This window comes from Anomaloglossus baeobatrachus, chromosome 6 (assembly GCF_048569485.1).
Source record: "Anomaloglossus baeobatrachus isolate aAnoBae1 chromosome 6, aAnoBae1.hap1, whole genome shotgun sequence".
Classification (NCBI taxonomy): Eukaryota; Metazoa; Chordata; class Amphibia; order Anura; family Aromobatidae; genus Anomaloglossus; species Anomaloglossus baeobatrachus.
Window position 1 is genome coordinate 223,250,569 of NC_134358.1, and position 23,736 is coordinate 223,274,304.

General features: G+C 43.0%; 1 protein-coding gene across 1 annotated transcript in view; it reads left to right on the top strand.

Annotated features, from left to right (window-relative positions):
• MBOAT1 (membrane bound glycerophospholipid O-acyltransferase 1) overlaps positions 1-23,736 on the top strand; it is a 119,159-nt gene that overhangs the window by 20,177 nt on the left and 75,246 nt on the right. The window contains 2 exon segments of the mRNA XM_075316435.1: positions 9,935-10,080; positions 17,507-17,584. Coding sequence (XP_075172550.1) covers positions 9,935-10,080; positions 17,507-17,584 — 224 coding nt within the window.

Consider the following 23,736-nt stretch of genomic DNA (forward strand, 5'->3'; position numbering starts at 1 on the left):
TCAGGGCCTCCTGCAAGTTTAAGGCATAGTCCCTTATGCTGTTTGTGGCCCGTTGTTTGCACCCAAAGAATCTCATCTTTATTTCTGCTGCGGTGCGGGTGTCAAAAGTACTCTTTTTAACTTGGCCAGTATCTGGGTTGCTGTCCCTTTATCTGTATCAGGCCAAGACTTCACTTCACGCTGGGCCGCGCCGGCTAGCTGCCCCATTAATATGCCCACCTTCTGGCTCTCAGTCAGCGGATACACTCTAAACAAGCTGTGCAGCCTTTCTCTGAAGTCGCTCAGGGTATGTGACTCCCCGGAGTACTGCGGCAGCCATTCTGCTCCCGGGATGTACGGCATTGTGATCGGCATTACCGGCGCTACAGCGGGGGCTGGGGCGACGGCGACTGGGATTACATCGGCCGGTGCTGCTGCGTCTTGAGCTACTGCAACCACCTGCTCTCCCTCTGTGTCGGACATCTTCCTCCCCCTTAGTGGACCTTACCAGGCTCCGCTTTCTTTTTAAAATCTCTTCCGGGTAGCGCGGGGTTAACGACCCTCCGCACTGATGGCGCGCTCCCTTCGCGCTTTTTTTCGGGCACCCCCTTCTTCCTGCGCTCAGCGAGGCTAATGGCGGCGGCAGTTTTCGAACAGTAACACAGTCTTTTAAGCACAGTTTCTGCAGGCGCACAGTACACGGTGGGACCGGGCACGAAATCCTGTTCGTGACGCCAAAATTGACTCGCCCACCCCAGGGCTATGGGACACCCGGTGCCGGGCCGGACTAGTCCGGGGGTCGTCAGTGGTGGCGGGGCCCGACTCCGTGGCCCTGGTGGGTGTCAGTTAAATATGGCTGGTGAATAAAGTTTGTGTTCGTGACGCCACCTGTGGTATGCGGCTATTAAGCCGCCGCTTCTGTGTGAGGCCTCCGGGGTGATGATATGGCAGCAATGGTGGTACTGCTCCCCACAGGTGGAGCGGTGCCCCGGGGACACTGTTGGTGCTCGTGAGAGTCTATGGTGTTGTGTGGATAACACGGTGCAGGGCCGACAGGCAATGAAAGAAACAGGCACAAACAACAGTCTCTTTACCTTCTCCTCTTTTACTTCACAAACGGTTAGTCCTGGGAGACCGTTACAGGTGGTAGAGGGCTCCGGCCGGCCTGGAAGTAACTGAGATGTCGTTTTGGCCAGATGAGTATGAGGCCTACTCCTGTTCTTTTCCTTACTGTGATAGGACCCTGCTCTCTGAATTTAGCAATGGCCCTCTTGCTGCTGGGACCGGTGGTACGTCCCTTTCCCTCTGTGGTAGGCTGCGCAGGCCCTCTCTGGTGCTTCTCTGCTGGAGTCCACACCGGGCCCTGATGATGCAGCTGTACCTTCGGGCTGTTTATGGGCCAGGTGCTTGCAGCTCTCCTGCCCTTCGGATTCGGCTACCAGGGAGTATTTTAGGCCCTGGTGGCCACAGACTTCGATGTCCGAGTCTCTTCTGTGCCTCTCTGCTCCTCCTGCTTCACTGGGCCAAGCTGCTCCAGCTCTAGGCCCCAATTCCACAGGACAGCACTACTCTGCGTCTGCTTGCTATCACTTCTCTCTACAGACTGAACACTAACCCCTCCCTCAGGTCAGGCTTAAGGAATGCTCCCTGGAATCCCAGGTTCAGAGCTCCCCCTGCTGGCCTGAGGGAGGAACTGCGTTGGATGTTAAACTTACTGGCCAATGGACCTCCCAATTACCTCCAGGCTCAGCATTAACCCTTTGGAGGGGCAATGCTGTTGTGGCGACCAGGTCCTGGGGCGCCACCTAGACACTTAGGTTTAGATTATTTAATTGAGCAAAATAACATCAAGTTTATGTAAATGTGTAAAATGCTTATTTCGGTCTTGAACCAGCCTGATCGATATGGATCAGGAGGGGATTTTTCTGCAGCATCAGAAATGCAATGATAACACATGTAGCCTTTATTTTAGACATAGTTTAGTTGATTATAGGCAAACTGAGCGTTTATTTTAATTTTGGTGTGGACGTCCAAGACTCATATATGTGATAACAACTAGGGAATAACAAAATATGTGGACATAGACTGTCTCTATAAAACTTAAATACTTTATTAAATCACTTAAAACCACACCGTGATTAATGAAAGTGCACAGGATAGATTGCTAGCCCTAAATAGCTGCACCTATCTGTGTACTGCCTAAAAGCGGGGGTTGGCACCCTAAAAATGCAATATGGCGCCCCCACTCCACGATGACTTTCCCTGCAGCCCCTGAAGTCCCTGCCGGAAAAAAGGTGCAGTGCCTAAGATAAGTGCAACAAATAAATTGTTGTAGCAGGTGGACAGTAGGGAGGAAAATTCAAAAACTTATCTCATTGATGTGAATAAAATGGTAATTTCAAGCCTCATCGCGTTTCTCCCAGAAGTGGGTTCCTCAGGAGGTTAATAGTAAACTACAATGGTGGTTCAGGAAAACACTCTGTAGCCTAATGGCTGATTGAAAGAGGGGATCCTGATGATAAATAGCACACTGCAGACCCAAATAGTGCTGGGCGTCCACATCAGAAAGTGAGGCCCAGAAATGACCTTGGTCTGTCTCATGAGGCCCCTGTAGAAAGTGCTCTATCTGCAGCAGTCCTGTAGACAGTGAATGGAGCAGAAGTTACGTATGCACAAATCAGACACCAAGTGATCAGTAATACCCCTTTAAATGCAGCTGATGCTAAGTTGGTGGTGTCTATAGTCACTATATTTATATGTCAGAGGTATTGTCTGGAATGTAGTCCAATTCTTCAATATGGTTGAATCATAATCGAGCCCTCTGTACTTGGAGAACAGGTTTCACTTGTAGCTCATTTATACTAGAAAGTGTGGTTACTGTACATTGCGTACTAACATAAGCCGTGAGAGAGGACAAACACTTTTACAGCATTTTTACTCTTCTGTTTTTTTGCAAATTTAAAAAGTGATGCCTGACTGTGACAACAACTCGTGCCCATATGTCCTATTAACCCAAATGGACGTTATAGAGAGCTTCCTCCCCTGCACACAAGGCATTGTGCTTTATACTGCTGATAACTAAAGGGTACTTTACACACTGCGACATCGCTAGCGATCTCATTAGCGATGTGAAATTCTAGATTGCAAGTGCGATCTTTTGAGATCGCACATGCGTAAAATGACCTACGTGCGCTCTCAAATGATCGCACTTGCGATCTAGAATTTCACATCGCTAACGAGATCGCTAGCGATGTCGCAGTGTGTAAAGTACCCTTTACACTATATATTTAGTGAATAGGGGTAATGTTGCAATCCTCAATTTCTGACCATGCTATGAAAATCATCTAAATCCAGAAAACTATGCAGTGACCATATTACCCTTTAATTACATAGGTGCCATGTATTGTTACATTTCTTTACATTCTCCATATATTCCTATCATAAATGACCTGATAGATATGAGCCACACTTCTTGCAATTTGGGAACCCAGACCCCCGTATCATGGCTGCTGTCAGGGTGTAATAATTGCTGATTAACATGTTTTTGATGCATAATATTAATTCATGGAAAATTGCGATCAGTAAAAATAATCTTTCATAAACTAAACTCAGAGATCTGAATTGGAGAGCGTCCAAAATGAAGGAAACAAGGTTATAAAGTGTATAAATAAAAGGAACAGCCAAAAAGAGGAATTTTCTATCATGAATTAAATGCGGAAATAGCAAAGCTTGGTTTTAAATCAATAAAGTGAATTATTATTTTTGATCAAATTGCTTTAGGAAGTAAATTAAAAAAATGTCATTATTGGTTGTGGGATTAAGGGGTTAATACTTGTAACATGTTAACATTGGATCAAGATGAGTATTACTCGTAGGGGAAAACTTACATTGACATTTTTGTACTGCTGCCTGCTACTGACCACAAACTACCAGGAGAAAGCTGACGATCTGCCATCTGCCAACCATTTCCAGGCTGAGGACGGAGAAGGATGCCTAGTTATGACTGTGAATCATACTGTAATTCTTGGAGGGAGAAGTATCGGCATCTGCCAAGGTTTAGAGTGTAGCCCAAACCTACAGAGAAAACATGCTGATTCCCCTTTCAGAATAATTACAGCTACAAACTGCAGGCCCATATAATTGTACAACCAAAGACTCTGTTATTATTGGACTAAATTAAGGAGTGTTCTAAAATCTTACTAACAAAAACATACTATCCCAATTTACTTAAGACCGCATGCATTACTTTATTAAATCCTTGCCTTATTACTTTAAGCAATAAGGATTAAAGGGTTTCTCCCCAAAAAAATAAAATAAAAAAATAAATATATATTCTATAAAAAGCCATTATAAATACATATCTTTTTTAATTAGAAAATTACACTCCTTTTCTTTTGTTAAACTCACAGAAACGTATCCTGGAATGTTAATAGGAGAGGTGCTTGTGGACGCGTGCTATAGGAACTTCCCCCGGCAGCAATGTGAGATGCATCTTCTTACCTTAGCACTCCTGATATCTCCAGTAGGAAATCATAAAGACAGAGTTTAATGTTTAATCCCGCCCTTTAATCCCGCCCTTCCATTTGAGGTGCATTTGTGCGTTGTTCATTTTTCATCAATGATGGGACACGAGGACGAAAAATGGATAAAAATCACATTTCAAACACTGATGAAAATTGTCCTGTGTTTTCAATACTAGGAAATAATTACTGACATGTGAACTATGCTTAATTCACACACAGATTTTTTCGGTCCATGAATTGTCCATCTGTGCAACAGGCAGGCTATATGTGCTACTGCAAATAGGAGAAAAATCACAGCATACGTATGTAAAATGGAGCAGACTGATTCATGGGAGAGAGTTTAGCTTCTACACCCATCTGCTATGCAGACACACATGGAACTATGGTTGTTACATCCGCAATTTACAGACTTGAATATTCAATAAAGTGCTTGTCTGACCGATATGAACTCATTTGTATTTAATGAAAGGCTTTGCTTAAAGGAGTTATCCGGCCTAGTTTACTTATTTTTTGTAATTTCACTATTGGGCTACATTGGGGCAGGTAAGTAGATAGTAACTACCTACCTGCCCTGCTGTCAGCCCCTCACCCCCGGTTCAGAGCGGTCATGTGACCGATCCTGCCGTGATTTTGCTGCTTCCTGTGATGATACGTTAACAGGGGCAGGACCTTGTTGACAGGCATCACAGCCGATGTCACATTGCTGCCCTGCAGCCGATCAGGTACAGTGCGATAAGCCCCTGCCCCTCTCATCCTCCCCTGCACCCTCCCCGCACTCCGTACTCCCCCCCCCCCCCCCCCCCGCTCCCTGTGCACTGCTATCTGTGCCCTGTATGTGCCCGGGTCCTGGACAAACAGGGTTGCCCTCTCTGTCTAGGACACCATCAGCGCTGTTTGCCACAGGTCATTGTGATGTATGGTACCCAGGTAACTGTGACCCCCCCCCCTCCCCCGTGCGCTGTCTCTCTCCTCACACTGCGATGAATGCAGCTAGGAGCAGAGAGCAGGGACATCACCTGACACCAGCGAACAGCACTGAGCTCTGCATCACCTAGCTGTAAGCAGGCTGGACTCATCACAGCACGGAGGAGAAGATAAATCATGGGTGAGAGAGGGGAGGCAGAGAAGAGAGTGCAGGGGGAGAGATGACAGTGCAGGAGTGAGAGACAGAGTGGGGGGGGGGGGCGGCAGAAAACAGTGCAGGGGTAGAGAAGGCATAGTGGGGGGCGGCAGAGAAGAGAGTGCAGGGGATGAGAAGACAGTGATGGGTGAGAGACAGAATGGGGGGAGGGGGTGGCAGGAAGTAGAGTGCAGGGGGAGAGAAGACAGTGCACAGGTGAGAGACAGAGCAGGGGGAGGGGGGTGGCAGAGAAGAGTGCAGGGGGAGTGATGACTGTGCATGGGTGAGACACAGCGGGGGGTGGCAGAGAAGAGAGTGCAGGGGGAGAGAAGACATAATGGGGTGGCACTGGGGGGGCAGAGGAGACCATGAGGGGGGATTATATATATTATATAACTCTTGGTGTGTGAGTGAGTATATGTGTATGTGTGTATATATCCTATAGACTCACATTAGGGACTTTATATAGTCTTCATTACATAGTATTAATTTATCTGTCAGGTGCTGGGGCAGAATACGGACAGCCAATGAGTATGCAGAGGGAGGGCAGAGAGCGGGGCTGGACAGTGAGGCCGGGCGGTGCCAGCTCTGTGAGGCGTGAGGTTTGGCATAGGAAGATGTCGTATTTGGTTGAGCTGCAGGTAAACAAAGAGCTGCAGAGAATAAAAGGGATAATTCAAGAGGAACAAAAGTTAGAAAACAAAAAAAAATAATGTAGGGGTGTTTTTATATGACAATACAGCACAGTTTAGCTTAAAAAAATATTTGGAGTTTATGTCAGACAACTCCTTTTAAGCACTTTAGTCCAATATATAAGCTGGTATGGCACCATTGATATAACATGGTGATGTACAACGCAGACATAAAATCTTTTTGGGGAATTAATTATCCCATCTATACCAAATTTCTAACCAAAAGAATAAATTGTAAATGATAGCGCATGCTTAATAGTTTGCTAGCTTTTTCTCCACTCAGAATAGTTTTCTAAAAAAATAAGCAGAACTTAGCGGGAGGTGGCATGGCCCCACGTTGCACATGTATCAAATCATGGGCTGTCGTAGATATGGTATATTTATGTCTTTATAAGGGACTTGTTCCTCTTAATTAATTAGGGACATCTTTTTCCATCTGTCATTTACATACTGATCTTTATAAATTCTTTTTCGGCTGGATTCACACAAACCCACAGTATTTTATCCACCTGAGAAAAATGGTCCAATTATGTGAATCAAACTTTGATTAGTGTTTCAGAGTGGGATTAGTTTTTTCTCGTAGGTGGAGAATGAAAAACAAAAAGTTTCTTCATTCTATCAGTCTGTGCAAATCAGACCGCACTCGGATGTCATCCAGGTACGGCCCAATTTGTTTTTCCCTGACTCCTTAACTTCATTGGTCGAGTGCCATCTGATTCTCTGAGGCAAATTGTGCGGAGGAAAAAATCGGACATGTGCACTGCCTCGTTGAATAACATAGCGATCCAATCCAATTTATTTGATGATTAGCAGTTGGACCGACAAATCGACAATTCAGTTGTTTGCATAAGTCCTTTGTGTCAAGGAATCATACTGAGACATTTTTATCGTCATGTATAAATAACTGCAGACTTAAAGGACCTGATTCATTTTATCACCGATCTTGATGAGCAGACTTGGTGGAGTCAGATCCTCCTGATCCATGAAGAGATGCATGCCTTTTTATGAACAAGGAGCATCTGATGAATGCCATACACTTGTGTGCAAGACCTCTGCCAGTAGTAGAAGAAACCCCAAAAAAGGCATGAGTAGAAGTAGAAAATTTCAGGGCTGGATTCTTGAAATTGTCCAACATTGAGAATAAACTAAAGGGTAGTTTACACACTACGACATCGCTAGCGATCTCGTTAGCGATGTGAAATTCTAGATCGCAAGTGCGATCTTTCGAGATCGCACATAGGTCATTTTACGCATGTGCGATCTCAAAAGATCGCACTTGCGATCTAGAATTTCACATCGCTAACGAGATTGTTAGCGATGTCGCAGTGTGTAAAGTACCCTTTAGACTCTGCTCATATTCATGTGAATAATATAGTCTATAGTTCTATTGTCACCTTTAAATATCTATATATTACAAATAGAGAACTGTAAATTTGCAATGGCTGTTTAGGCTCCATGTTTGTAGTAAACTTCAACTATATTTTTTGCACTTATTTGTGAAAATATCTGAAATTTGGTGAAAATTTACAATTTTTTTCCCTTTTTTTAAACTTATTTTTATACCTTTTAAACCAGAGTGTTGTGTCACACAGAACAGTTAATAAATAACATTTACCACGTTACTTTACGTCAGTACAATTTTTGAAACATAATTTTTTTTATTATGAAGTCAGAAGGGTTAAAAGTGGTTTACTAGCAATGCCTCATTTTTCTAACAAAATTTACAAAATCAATTTTTTTAGGGACCACATCACTTTTGAAGCGACTTTAAAAAAAAAAAAAAAATATATACCCTAAAATGACGCCATTTTAAAAAACGCTCAAAATCACATTCAAGAAGTTTATTCACCCTTTAGGTACTTCAGTTATTTTGTTTTGTTTTTTTTTTTTTCTTCTAACTTTTTTTATCTAGTACCAGAAAATCAACTTTTCCTGACCTGGTCGCTGATTTTAATGCTGTGCATTTTACTTTGCAGGGCATTAGATTAGTGACTGACACCAAAAATGTGTATTGAAAATACCTTTAAAAAAACAAATTTTATTGAATGTGATTAGTTATATTAGTGATAATTAGTGATTAGTGATTAATTTGTGATATCTAACTCTAAGTGCACAGCAAAGGCGGGTGCTGAACCTTAAAAGTGTCTCCCTCCTGTGCCTGCCTGCCAGCGGAGGTAAGCACCCTTGATATGATATGGTGCCCCCATTCACCGTCGGCTATCCCTATGTAGCCATGATTAACCCTGCCAGAAAAAAAGTGCAGTGTGCCTATTAAAGTGATTAATGCATATTTTAATCAAATAAATGGCAGGTGGGGTTAAATAATAACAGGGAATAATGAATAAGTATGATTACTTATCTTGCTCTCAGTCAAAAATGTCTGAACTGTGTGCCTCAACACGTTTCCCCTAAAAGGTTCCTCAGGAGGTTTTTAAGGCGCACCAATCACCAGGATTTTCCTATATAACCTAAAGCCTATCAGGCTGATTCTATACATACCTTTAGTTGTCAGCTAAGATGTATTGAGTTTGAAGCACAAGAAAGTAAAGTTTGTAAGATCAGCAGCTTGTTGAGTTACAGCAGCTAAGGATCAGCTAATAGCTGGGGTCGGTATTCATAGTTATCCCCTCCCTCTGTTACTTATGCTAATTCTATTATAGAATCGATTTAGTTTGTGACTAACAGGACCTGTGCTAATGTCATACCCCATGTGACCAGAAAGGGCTGGACCTCAACCAACAGAAAAATATTGCTTCCTGGTATCCGCTATGCTAGATGAGGCCCACCCTTTCTAGTCACATGGGTATTACATTAGCACAGGTCCTGTTAGTCACAAACTAAATCGATTCTATAATAGAATTAGCATAAATAACAGGGGGGTGGGAATCACTATGAATATTGTCCTCAGCTATCAGCAGCTGCTGTCACTCAACAAGTTGATGATTTTATAAACTTTACTTTCTTGTGTTTCAAAACCTATACATCCTAGCTGACAACTAAGGGTATGTATAGAATCAGCATGATAGTGTCAGTTTAGCACTGGCTTTAGGTTATATAGGAAAATCCTGGTGATTGGTGTACTTTAAGGTCTGTCACTCCAGGATACACATCCCTGGAAAGGATGATGGACAAAAATGATGTGCACTCGTGGTCTCCACTTGGCTGTGATCAGGGATGGTAGAGTACCAAGGTATGATGACCCAGAGCAGATTATGTGATGTTCCTCTCACTAGATCTTGATCATTAGATCAGTGACTGACACACAGGCAGTTGGTGTGTCAGCTCTTACTTAAGGCAGGACCTCACAGCCCTCTGTACCTGGGTGACTCCGCAGCCATTATTTGACCTGCGTCACCATGGAGACCATCGGCACAACGTGATCACATTCACATTGTGCCAATCAGAGAAGGACACCCCCTCCCTCAATAAAAAGGATTGATGCCGCTATCCCTCTTGACAGAGGCACCACAGGTCTTAAAATGCCTGTGAAGGGTGTCCGCTATGATTATTTTGCTGCTGCCATATGTGAGCATGTGCGATCTTTCCGTACATGTACAAAATTAAGAGTATATATAATAATTGTGCAATAAAGTTAGAAAAATCTTTTTTTTCCTTTTTAGGTCAACTTTGTGACATGTCAGCTACTTGCTCTTGTCATAGCTGTGTGGTTCCGCACGTACCTAAGTCCAAGACAAGCACACGCCACTATCCGCCATGGCATTGCAACAAGTATTGGTGTTTACCTTGCAGTATTTTGCTTTGGATGGTAAGTTGTAAATGCATTCATACTTCTTGCCTCAGCTATACACTTTTATACAGTATGACTTTGTTTGCAAAACTATGGTCTTGACAGATGTTTAATTTTACCTAAAGTGATTGGAGCTTAAATGGAATCTGTCAGTAGGATCAGCCTTCCTAAGCCATGTACATGGGCACGCAGATTATAGAAAGTTGAATAAATTATACCTTCATATAAGTAATATGATGTCTTATTCCAGAGAAATCCATTTTTTTCTTATATGTAAATGAGCTCTTAAGATCTGTGGGCCGTACATAGATCTCCCTGAGAATCTGGATCAAGGCCTTATTTTAAATGAAAGGGGGGGCGGCTATCAGTGTCAGACATGTAATGAATAACAGTCTGCTCTGTTGCTTTGCTCTCATGCCAACACAGTGTAGAACTAAAGCAGTACAGCCGAGCTAACACTGTGATGAGACAAAATCACTTGTGTTGTACTAACACATTTCCACTACAGGTTTCCTGTCATAGTGCTTCAGCTGCCATCTTACATGTATTCTGTTTGGGGTGAGGGGGAGTACAGTAGAGAAGATATCTTTGTAAATGTGTTTGCAATGAGACAGGGTTCAACTCTGCTGTACTGTGTTAGTTATAATCAGGCACAGCTCTGCAGCAGAGGTGGCAGCAGTGTAAGAGGACAAGTGCTGCTGCAAATGATTGTAATAAAACAAAGTTCACTTCTGCTGTACTGTTTTAGTTCTGATCTCACTGCAGAGCTGTGTGTGATTGAGAGCAAATTGTCTCACATTTGGTTTTCACTGGTAATGCCTCTTTTCATTTAATATAAGCCCTGAAGGCAGATTCTCAGAAATATTTTAACAGTTCATTTACATATAAGGCTGCTTTCTCACTTGTGTTGTTTTGCATCAGTTGCAATCCGTCACCTTGAGGAAATACGATTTTGCAGGATTCCGTTTTTCCCCCATAGACATGTATGGACGACGGATTGCGTATGATGGCCTTGCGTTGCATCTGCCGCATGACGAATCAGTCGTGGAACGACTGACCGTCGGGCAGCAGGAACGCAGCATGTAGCGTTTTTTGAGTAGCGGAATCCTTTTTTTTCCCCTGCGCATGTTTAATCATTGAAATCAATGTCTCTCGGCTGCTGAACGATCAGCTGATCGGCCGCCTTTTGTGAATGATCAGGTGATTGCCCGGTGGCCGGCTTATCATTCACAAAAGGCGGCCACCGGTAAAATAGTAAAAAAAACCCCCCCAAACAACTGATCGTTTTTTTGCAACATCAGTCACATCAGTTGTGCCACTATCTGCAACGCATCCATTGCATCAGTCACACGACTGATTGTGATGGATGCAAAAAAACGCAAGTGGGAAAGCAGCCTAAGAAAAATGTGGATGTCTCTGGAATAAGACATCTGATAGCAGATACCAAAGTATTATTTTAATCAACTCTGTATGTCCTTTATGCCTATGTAGATGGCTTTGAAGGGTTGATCCTATTGACAGATTAAAAAAATCCAGAGAAAATACAGCTCTTCAAAAAAGGTATAGACTTTCATTGTATAAAAAACATCACATATACAAAAGACAAAGAGATGGGTAGTAAAAATATACCCCAATGCGGTTTACGCGTTTCAAGGTTACATGCCATTGACAGATTCCCTTTAAACATTTTTGACATCAGACTACACTGCCCTGTGAATTGGCACTGTTTGGCTATGTGCACACACTGCGTTTTTTTTGACGCTGCGTTTTTGTGCGTTTTTTAGCGCTAAAAACGCACAAACGCAGCGTCTTTAAAAAATGCATGGAAAAAAAAGCATGCGTTTTTACCGCGTTTTGGTGCGTTTTTCTGCGTTTTTTTCATCAGTGAACATTGCCATTAAAGATTGTTGAGGAAAAAAAAAAGGTCTGATGTCATTTCCTTCTTCCATATGTTCTTCATTCTCCACTAGTATATGCAGGAGAGCAGACAGCTGAAGAACTACAAGGCTCAGCATGCTCCATCCAGGACTGTATGCTGGAGGGAGAGTCAGGGGGAGCTGACCTATAAGGCTCAGCATACTCCATCCACTAGTGGATGCAGGAGAGCAGACAGCAGCTGCAGAACTACAAGGCTCAGCATCCTCCATCCAATAGTGTATGCAGGAGAGCAGACAGCAGCTGTCGAACTACAAGGCTCAGCATCCTCCTTCCAGGACTGTATGCAGGATTTCTTTGCCCCCCCCAAACAAAAAAAAAAATGACGTGGGCTCCGCCATATTTTTGTATGCTAGCCAGGTACAGCAGGCAGGTACGGGCTGCCTCCAACCCCCAGCTGCCTATTTGTACCCGTCTGGGAACCAAAAATATAGGGAAGCCCTTTTTTTTAATTTTTTTTATTTCATGAATTTCATGAAATAATTAAAAAATAATTTTGAGTCCAGCCAGGTACAACTAGGCAGCTCGGAATTGGAATCCACAGTGCAGGGTGCCCAAGCTTTCTGGGCACCCCCGCTGCGAATTGCATTCCGCAGCCACCCCAGAAAATGGCGCTTTCATAGAAGCGCCATCTTCTAGCGCTTTACCAACTCTTCCAGCTGCCCTGGTGACGCGTGGCTCGCTGGGTAATAATGGGGTTAGGGCTAGCTGTATATTATTAGCTGGCCCTAAGACCGAAATTCATGGTGTCACGCCAATATTAGACATGGCCACCATGAATTTCTAGTAAAGATAATAAAAAAACACAACACACAGAAAAATATTTTTATTAGAAATAAAACACAACACAATTAGTGACTCCATCTTTATTGAAATAAAGAACCCCCCTCCGCAGTAATCCTGGGTCAAGGGTCCCGCGCCGTCCAATCCGGATCCAATATCATCTGATCGGTTTGCTGGAAGGCAAAGCGATCAGATGATGTGTCAGGTTATAGGATGTGAATCACATCACACATCAGCTGATTGTATAAAAGCCGTTTATACAATCAGATGAGGCATCAGTGCAAAAAAAAAAAAAAAAATACTCACTTATGTGCTGATTACTGGCAGCTCCTGGAGCGGAGTTTGATCCCATCCGATTGCTGCAGGAGCTGCCGATAATCAGGGATGAAGTCTCCTGACGGCATCCACTGACAGGTTAAGCCGGCCGGTGTCACCGCGAGACTTACGATCAGCTGATGCGTCAGGTGACCGCATCAGGTGATCAGCGCCAGGTCCTGCAGCTATCGGAGGTGTCCCGGCTGTCTGCACACAGCCGGAGCGGCGGTACCAGGAGAGGAGCTGGGAGCGGGCATGGCACCGGGAGTCTGCAGACAGGTGAGTATGACATTTTTTTTTCTACTGTTCACTTTTGTTTAGGCAGCTGTCTCCACCTCCCACCCAGACATGGCGCCGCACGGCAGCAGACATGCACAGGACTGGAGGTGGACGCAGTGGTGACGGTACCGGGAGGATTCACGCTTCTGTATTTACTGACAGAAGGAATCCTCTTCCTGTACATGTCACTTTACTGCCCACCCCTTGCGTTTATAGCTGCGTTTTTAGTCATAGAAACGCACTAAAACGCAGCTATATTTGCAATTTGCTGTTTTCATTGCGTTTTTGAACATCTCATTGAACTCAATGGGTGGAAAACGCAGTGAAAAACGCAAAAATAATTGACATGCTGCGTTTTTGTGGGCACCACAAAAACGCAGCTAAAAAAAACGCTGTGTGCAGACAGCAAAAATGAAAACTCATAGACTTTGCTGGGGAAGCAAAGTCATGCAGTTTTCTGAGCAAAAACGCACCCGAAAAACGGGCAAAAACGCCGTGAAAAATGCACTGTGTGAACTTACCCTTTGGATGTGGATGAATCCATAATCTTTTTAGCCAACAAAGTGGCACAAAACATTTTGTACTGCTTGGTAGAGATGAGCGGTGTTCGAATTGAACTGTTCGCCAATCTCAAATTCGACCTGTTTTAGGTGATGTTCAAGTCGTTCCACGTACGCGAACAATTAGCTTCAAGTTCGACAGTTCGAAGTTATGTTCGATAACGTTTAGATCACCAAAAGCGTTATTGGCTTTTCACAGTAATACTGTCATTCAATGTTAATACAGTGGAACCTTGGTTAACGAGAACAATCCGTTCTGGGAGTGTGCTTGTTAACCAAGTTACTCATTTAGCAATAGGAAATCATTGCAATGTAGACAATTCCTTCCACAACTTGTTAATTGTCCCATCCTGGTCCCCTATTGTGCCATTCCACACATGCACAAACATACACAAACACACACAAACATACACGCGCGCACACACATATTATGCTCACCTTACCTTACGTCCATCGCCGGCCTCCTGGGATTTGCAGTTCTCCGGTATAAGATGTGTATCGGGTAACTATCGCGACCGATGCCAGAACTTCCGCTGCCAGAGCGCTGGCGTGAAAGGCAGGAGCCGCTTGCCTCTGATTTGCCAGCGCGCTGCCTTTGAGTAGCGTCTGACAGAGGAAGTTCCTCCCTCGTCATTACACATCTTGTACCGGCGAACTGCAAGTCCCAGGAGGCAGGCGATGGAACGGAAGGTAAGGTGAGCATAATATGTGTGTGAGCGTTCGTGTTTATGCATGTTTGTATGTGTTTTGTGTTTGCCTTCCATTGTTTTCAGTGGTGTTCGAAATTGTTCGACGAACGTTCGTTGAACATTTGACAAACTGAACCGAACTCGAACACTAGGGTGGTTGCTCATCTCTACTGCTTGGCTAATAAGAGTGATAGGAGAATACACTGGGCACAGGGGTGAAATATAACATCCTGTAAGCTAGAAAGCTGAAGTAAAAAAGTTACAAAATTTGTAAGTAGTATTTGCAAACAATTTTATGGCTTTTGACCCAGTACATTTTTTTTACATAGATGTGGCTTAGAAATAGGAACATTGTTACTATACAGTAGTTCCTAGCTGTCATAGAGTTAAACTTCTGGTGCATGGTCAGGCCAAAGGTGCACTAATGTTACTAATAAGTTAATAAATTTGGTACGTCTTGCTTCAACAAGCTATAGGGTTCATGACTGGCCTACCAAGCACCAGTCTTGGTAAATTCCTCCCATAATTTGCCCAGTACTTTATATTGATTGCCTGCCCTTAGGAGCTCTATCAGATTGGTGAAAATGGGTCACTTGGCCCCGCTGATTATCTATTGACGACGCCAGAAGTGACCAGTTGCAGAGCGGAACTACAAAGCGGAACTACGACAGTATTTTCACAACCGCAGAATATGGCATATTCACAACTGTTTAATGAATAGGCATGGAAATCTGTCTCTATAGAGAGTTGATATTTCTGCTCTGCAACTGAACACCTACATCTGGCATTGAGAACAGTTAAATGCCAGATGTTGCGCAGATATGATTCTGATATTGATGACCTATCCTAAGGATAAGTCATCAATGTACAGTATCTTTAAGTATATTCACAAGAAGAGTTCTTGTCACGCCTCTCCCTGCACAAGGGCAGGGATTAGTGACTCTTTGCTGCCTATTTGCATACACGGCAGCTCAATAATGACTGTGAACAAACCGGGGAGAGGTGGCACACCAATCTCTTAAATACACCAAATTCAGACTGTCCCCATTGTATTCTCTCACTGTCTCTATTACACAAAGAAAGTAATATTTTTGTGATTTCATTTTTATTTTTACTGGGTAAAATTGCAAAGGAGAAAGCTAGTGTGAATCCCTAAATCCGCTCATCTGTATTTCTGGTTTTGTCTATCTCTGTTAAAATTTGTTTTAAAAAAAAAAAATGTATATGTATGTGTGTGTGTGTGTGTGTGTGTGTGTGTGTGTGTGTATGTGTATATATATGAAGGTTTGAACAAAAATATCTAATAGAAATTGTAGGAATTGTACACATTTCTTTACAAACACTCCACATTTTAGGAGGTCAAAAGTAATTGGACAAATAAACCAAACCCAAACAAAATATTTTTTTTTTCAATATCTTGTTGCGAATCCTTTGGAGGCAATCACTGCCTTAAGTCTGGAACCCATGGACATCAATAAACGCTGGGTTTCCTCCTTCTTAATGCTTTGCCAGGCCTTTACAGCCGCAGCCTTCAGGTCTTGCTTGTTTGTGGGTCTTTCCGTCTTAAGTCTGCATTTGAGCAAGTGAAATGCATGCTCAATTGGGTTAAGATCTGGTGATTGACTTGGCCATTGCAGAATGTTCCACTTTTTTTCACTCATGAACTCCTGGGTAGCTTTGGCTGTATGCTTGGGGTCATTGTCCATCTCTACTATGAAGCGCCGTCCGATCAACTTTTCAGCATTTGGCTGAATCTGGGCTGAAAGTATATCCTGGTACACTTCAGAATTCATCCGGCTACTCTCGTCTGCTGTTATGTCATCAATAAACACAAGTGACCCAGTGCCATCGAAAGCCATGCATGCCCATGCCATCACGTTGCCTCCACCATGTTTTACAGAGGATGTGGTGTGCCTTGGATCATGTGCCGTTCCCTTTCTTCTCCAAACTTTTTTCTTCCCATCATTCTGGTACAGGTTGATCTTTGTCTCATCTGTCCATAGAATACTTTTCCAGAACTGAGCTGGCTTCATGAGGTGTTTTTCAGCAAATTTAACTCTGGCCTGTCTATTTTTGGAATTGATGAATGGTTTGCATCTAGATGTGAACCCTTTGTATTTACTTTCATGGAGTCTTCTCTTTACTGTTGACTTAGAGACAGATACACCTACTTCACTGAGAGTGTTCTGGACTTCAGTTGATGTTGTGAACGGGTTCTTCTTCACCAAAGAAAGTATGCGGCGATCATCCACCACTGTTGTCATCCGTGGACGCCCAGGCCTTTTTGAGTTCCCAAGCTCACCAGTCAATTCCTTTTTTCTCAGAATGTACCCGACTGTTGATTTTGCTACTCCAAGCATGTCTGCTATCTCTCTGATGGATGTTTTCTTTTTTTTCAGCCTCAGGATGTTCTGCTTCACCTCAATTGAGAGTTCCTTAGACCGCATGTTGTCTGGTCACAGCAACAGCTTCCAAATGCAAAACCACGCACCTGTAATCAACCCCAGACCTTTTACCTACTTCATTGATTACAGGTTAACGAGGGAGACGCCTTCAGAGTTAATTGCAGCCCTTAGAGTCCCTTGTCCAATTACTTTTGGTCCTTTGAAAAAGAGGAGGCTATGCATTACAGAGCTATGATTCCTAAACCCTTTCTCCGATTTGGATGTGAAAACTCTCATATTGCAGCTGGGAGTGTGCACTTTCAGCCCATATTATATATATAATTGTATTTCTGAACATGTTTTTGTAAACAGCTAAAATATCAAAACTTGTGTCACTGTCCAAATATTTCTGGCCCTGACTGTATATATATATAATAGAGCGCATTGTCCGTGGATGAAATAATTTGTGATAACAGATGTTTAATCTCTTATATTTTAGGTACTCTTTGCACCTATTTTCTTTGGTTCTTTTGAGCTACTGCATCATGATCTTTGCACATGCTGACAGTGTTCACAGGTATGGAAAATGCATAAATCTTACATTATCAAAAACACACAGTTCATTGATATGTCTAAAAATATACCTTGGGTGAAATAAGTATTGAAAATATCACCACTTTTCTAAGTAAATGTTTTTTTAAAGGTGCTATTGACATGAATTTATCACTAGATGTCGGTAACAATCTATCCAATCCACACAGGCAAAGAAATCAAACCATGAATGTCAATACATTATATGTAATAATGAGAAATGACACTGGGTAGAAGAATTGAACTTGTTTACTGAAATTTAATTAATACTTCATACAAAATCCTTCGCTGGTGATGACAGCTTTAACCCCTTAACAACCGCGAGTGGTAAAATTACGTCCTAGCGGTCATATGGTTAATCTCCCGCTGCTGATGCTGGCAGCAGAGGAAGATCGGCGCACATCTCAGCTGATTTATACAGCTGACATGTGTGCCTGCTAGGTACTAGCGGAATCGTTATACGCCCGTACCGTTTAACCACTTAAATGGCGCTGTCAGGAAGAGACAGCGACATTATAATCGCGATCGCTGAAAACGTTTACTTACCGCCAGATGCAGGAAGTGACGTGATCACGTGACTTCCGGTTGTTGTCATGGTAGCAAAGGGTCATGTGATGACTCCTGTAGCTAGCATGACTCACTTTCTGTTTCACCCGGCCGAGAGCTGGGTGAGACAGGAAATGAGCATATCTGCTGATCACTACTATGTAGCTGTGATCAACAGATATGGAAGAGCGATCAGACAGCTGATCCATACAGCCCCCTAGGGGACCTAGTAAAATAAAATTTACAAAATTAAAAAAAATAAAAAAACGTAAAAGTTCAAATCACCCCCCTTTCGCTCAATTGAAAATTTAAAGGGTTAAAAAAATATACACACATTTGGTATCACTGCGTTCAGAAATGCCTGATCTATCAACATATATAATCAATTAATCTGATCGGTAAACGGCGAAGCGGCAAATAAATTCCAAACGCTAAAATTATGTTTTATGGTCACCACTAATTTTGCTCTAAATACAATAACAGGCGATAAAAACATAACATCTGCGCAAAAGTGGTACCGGCAAAAACATCAGCCCGAGACGCAAAAAATTAGCCATCACTGAGCAATAGCTCCCGAAGATTGAGAACACTACGGGTCACGGAATATGGGGTAAAACATACGCCACTTTTTTCGAACAAACTTCAGATTTTTTTTAACCTTTTAGATAAAAGTAAACCTATTCATGTTTGGTGTCTACGAACGTGCAGCGACCTTAGGCATCACACTGACAGATCAGTTTTAACATATAAAGAACATAGTGAATAAAATATCTCAAAAACAATAGTGCTATTGCACTTTTTTTTTTAAATTTTTCCGCATTTGGAATTTTTTTGTTAATTTCCAGTACACTATATATGGTAAAACTAATGGTTTTATTTAAAAGTACAGCTCTTTCTGCAAAAAACGAGCCCTCACATGACCATATTGACTGAAAAATAAAAAAGTTAAGTCTCTCGGAAGAATAATGGCGAAAAAAAACACGGAAAGCTTAAAATCAGCCGGTTGTGAAGGGGTTAAGACACCTCTTGTATGGAGAAGTGAGTGTCATGCATTGCTCAGGTGTGATTTTGGCCAATTCTTCCATGCAAACAATCTTCAAAGCTTGAAGGTTCCATGGGCTCCTTTTATGAACTCTGAGCTTTAATTCTTTCTATAAAATTTCTATTGGATTCAGGTCAGGTGATTGGCCGGGATATTGTAGCAGCTTTATTTTCTTTCTCTGAAACCAATTGAAAGAGACACACTTGGCTGTGTGTTTGGGGTCATTGTATTGCTGATTTTCTCCACCCTCATTTCATCTTCATCATCCTGGTAGATGGCAGCAGATTTTTTTTTTTATCAAGAATGTCTCACTACATTTGTCCATTCATCCTTCCTTCAATTAAATGAATATAATCCTATAAATGAAGGGAGACTTCTATGTATAAAATGTCATAAGTATATTGGATTGAAAATTTCAGATAAATATCTAAAACATGCAAAAGATATTGCAAAAAGATAAGATGCTCTCATAATATAATTAGGCATAATAATGTACCTAACAAAGCCAGGTTATAGTTCACACCAAAAAGGAATAATGGTTAATATATACCACCCCTGGCAAAAATGATGGACTCACCTGGCTCTGCGGATTTTCATTCAGTTGTTTACTTTTGTTTAAAAAAACCAGATCACAGACATAACACAAAACTAAAGTCATTTCAAATGTCAACTTTCTGGCTTTAAGAAACACTAAAAAAATCATGAAAAACAATATGTGCTAGCCAGTAACTGTTACTTTTCAAGACCAAACAGGGAAAAAATTATGGAATCACTCAATTCTGGGGTAAAAATTATGGAATCATGAAAAACAAACAAAAGACCACTCCAATACATCACTAGTATTTTGTTGCACCACCTCTGGCTTTTATAACAGCTTGCAGTCTCTGAGGCATGAATGTAATGAGTGACAAACAGTACTCTTCATCAATCTGGCTCCAACTTTCTCTGATTACTGTTGCCAGATCAGCTTTGCAGGTTGGAGCCTTGTCATAGACCATTTTCTTCAACATCCAATAAAGATTTTCAATTGGATTGAGATCCGGACTATTTGCAGGCTATGACATTGTGTCGTCTTTCAAGGAATGTTTTCACAGGTTTTGCTCTATGGCATGATGCATTATCATCTTGATAAATGATTTAATCATCCCCAAACATCCTTTCAATTGATAGGATAAGAAAAGTGTCCAAAATTTCAATGTAAACTTGGGCATTTATTGAAGATGTAATGACAGCCATCTCCTCAGTGCCTTTACCTGACATGCAGCCCCATATCATAAATGACTGCGGAAATTTACATGTTCTCTTCAGGCAGTCATCTTTATAAATCTCATTGGAACGACACCAAACAAAAGTTCCAGCATCATCACCTTGCCCAACGCAGATTTGTGATTCATCACTGAATATTACTTTCATCCAGTCATCCACAGTACACGATTGCATTACTTAGCGCATTGTAACCTTGTTTTTTTTCTGTTTAACCCCTTCACCCCCGGCCACTAAAACACCCTAATGACCGGGCCATTTTTTGCAATTCTGACCAGTGTCACTTTGACAGGTTATAACTCTGGAACGCTTCAACGGATCCTGGCGATTCTGAGATTGTTTTTTCGTGACATATTGTACTTCATGTCAGTGGTAAATTTAGGCCGATATTTTTTGCGTTTATTTGTGAAAATTTAGGAAATTTGGCGAAAATTTTGAAAATTTCGCAATTTTCAAACTTTGAAAATTTATGCCCATAAATCTGAGAGATATGTCACACAAAATAGTTACTAAAAAACATTTACCACTTGTGTACTTTACATCAGCGCAATTTTCGAAACAATTTTTTTTTCCGTTAGGAAGTTAGAAGGGGTCAAAGGTCATCAGCAAATTCTCATTTTTCCAACAAAATTTACAAAATAATTTTTTTTAGGGACCACATTACATTTGAGGTGACTTTGAGAGGCCTAGGTGACAGAAAATACCCAAACATGACCCCATTCTAAAAACTACACCCCTCACACTGCTCAAAACCACATCCAATAAGTTTATTAACCCTTTAGGTGCTTCACAGGAACGAAAGCAATGTGGAAGGAAAAAATGAAAATTTTACTTTTTAACACAAAAATGTTACTTTAGCCATAAAATTTTCATTTTTACAAGGGAGAAAAGAGAAAGTACACAATACAATTTATTGTGCATGTTCTCCTGAGTACGCTGATACCCCATATGTGGTAAAAATAAATTGTTTGGGCGCACGGCAGAGCTCGGAAGGGAAGGAGCGCCATTTGAATTTTTGAACGCAAAATTAGCTGCACTCATTAGCGGACGCCATGTCGGGTTTGAAGACCCCCTGAGGTGCCTAAACAATGGAGCTCCCCCACAAGTGACCCCATTTTGGAAACTAGAGCCCTCAAATAATTGTTCTAGATGTTTGGTGAGCACTTTGAACACCTGGGGGCTTCACAGAAGTTTATAGCGTTGAGCCGTGAAAAGAAAAAAATTTTTTTTTACCACAAAACGGTTGCTTCAACTAGGTAGCTTTTTTTTTTCACAAGGCTATCAGGAAAAAATGCACCATAAAATGTATTGTGCATTTTCTCCTGAGTACGCAGATACCTCATATGTGGTGGAAAGTAATTGTTTGGGCGCATGGCGGGGTTCAGAAGAGAAGGAGCGCCATTTGACAGCAAAATTGGTTGGAATCATTAGCGGACGCCATGTCACGTTTGGAGACCCCCTATGGTGCCTAAACAGTGGAGCTCCCCCACAAGTGACACCATTTTGGAAACTAGAGCCCTCAAATAATTTTTCTAGATGTTTGGTGAGCACTTTGAACACCTGGGGGCTTCACAGAAGTTTATAGCGTTGAGCCGTGAAAAGAAAAAAATTTTTTTTTTACCACAAAACGGTTGCTTCAACTAGGTAGCTTTTTTTTTCACAAGGGTAACAGGAAAAAATGCACCATAAAATGTATTGTGCATTTTCTCCTGAGTACGCAGATACCTCATATGTGGTGGAAAGTAATTGTTTGAGCGCATGGCGGGACTCAGAAGAGAAGGAGCGCCATTTGACTTTTCAAACGCACAGACGCAGTGCACTGATCGGCCGCTGCAGGACGCACGGTTGGATGCGATAAAAAAAAGCGTCGGGGATACGTAAAAAAAAAGTCACGCCAAAAATTGACCATGGATGCAGATACGTTATGTGCATCCCTGATCAGCGCTTGGTGGGATGCACGGACGGATGCGATACAAAAAGCGTCGCAAATACGGAAAAAAGTCACGCCAAAAATTGAGCAGGGATGCCGATCAGTTATCTGCATCCCTAATCAGCGCTCGGCGGGACGCACGGACGGATGTGATACAAAAAGCGTCGTGAATACGGAAAAAAGTCACGCCAAAAATTGACCATGGATGCCGATCCGTTATGTGCATCCCTGATCAGCGCTTGGCGGGACGCACGGACGGATGAGGTGTAAAAATGGACAGGGGATACGGAAAAAAAAAAAAGTTATACTCACAGTACCCAGAGGACTAGCAGGAGGATCACTGACCAGAAGAGCTGCAGAGGAACAGATGGCAGAGAGATGGACAGCTTTAAAGGAGCAGCAGGCAGATCAGCAGAATGCCCAGGAAGGACCCAGCGATGGACGCAGATGTGATCAGGCCGGTGAAGACCGGTAAGAGGACGTCGGGGGAGAGCAGAGGGGGAGAGGGGGGGTGAGAGCAGAGGGGGGGTTGAGAGCAGAGGGGCGGGGCAGAGGGGGAGGGGGTAGAGCAGAGGGGGAGACCGGAGAGGGAGCTGCAGAAGCAGAACAGAGATAATGGGGGAGGCAGTCAGATCGCGGGGGGAGCAGATCGGGATGTCGGGGGGGGGGGGGGGGGGTTGGGGGGAGCAGATCGCGGGGGGGCACGGCAGGGGCTATCACGGCAGCGCGCAGGGGCACCACGGGAGCGCGCAGGGGCACCACGGGAGCGCGCACGGGCTGGCTGCAAAGTGAGCACAGTACTCACGTGCAGCAGCTACGGCGGCGGCGGCAGCAGCAGCGGTGGCGTGGTACCACAAGTACCAGCCACTGCATGCTGCAGACATGTTGGGGGAGGGCTCGCAGGCCAGCACAGGCCTGGGGAGGGCGGCCACCGGCAGATCAGACCGCCCCACTGCACACTGATTGGAGCGATTGCGCGTCATAGCACGATCGCTCCAATCAGTGCTGGGGGCGACATGTTTGAGGTCCACCTATGATATGCTGCAGCAGCTGCGGCATCTCATAGCTGGATCTCACAGGATCGCACTAATTCGGGCATTATTTTTGCCGAAATTAGTGCGATCGATGTGGTTGGCGGTTCAGATTTGAACAGCCAATCACATCGATCGTCGACAGGGGGTGGCGATGCCGCCCCCCCTGGGGTCAAGCAAAGGTCCCCTGCTGTAAGAAACAGCAGGGGACATCATTTGAAAGCCGTTGCTATGGCCACGGCAATCAAATGAAGTTTAGGCAGTAAAATTACGTCCCTGGTCATTAAGTCACGTTAAAATACGACGTAATTTTACTGCCCGCAGTC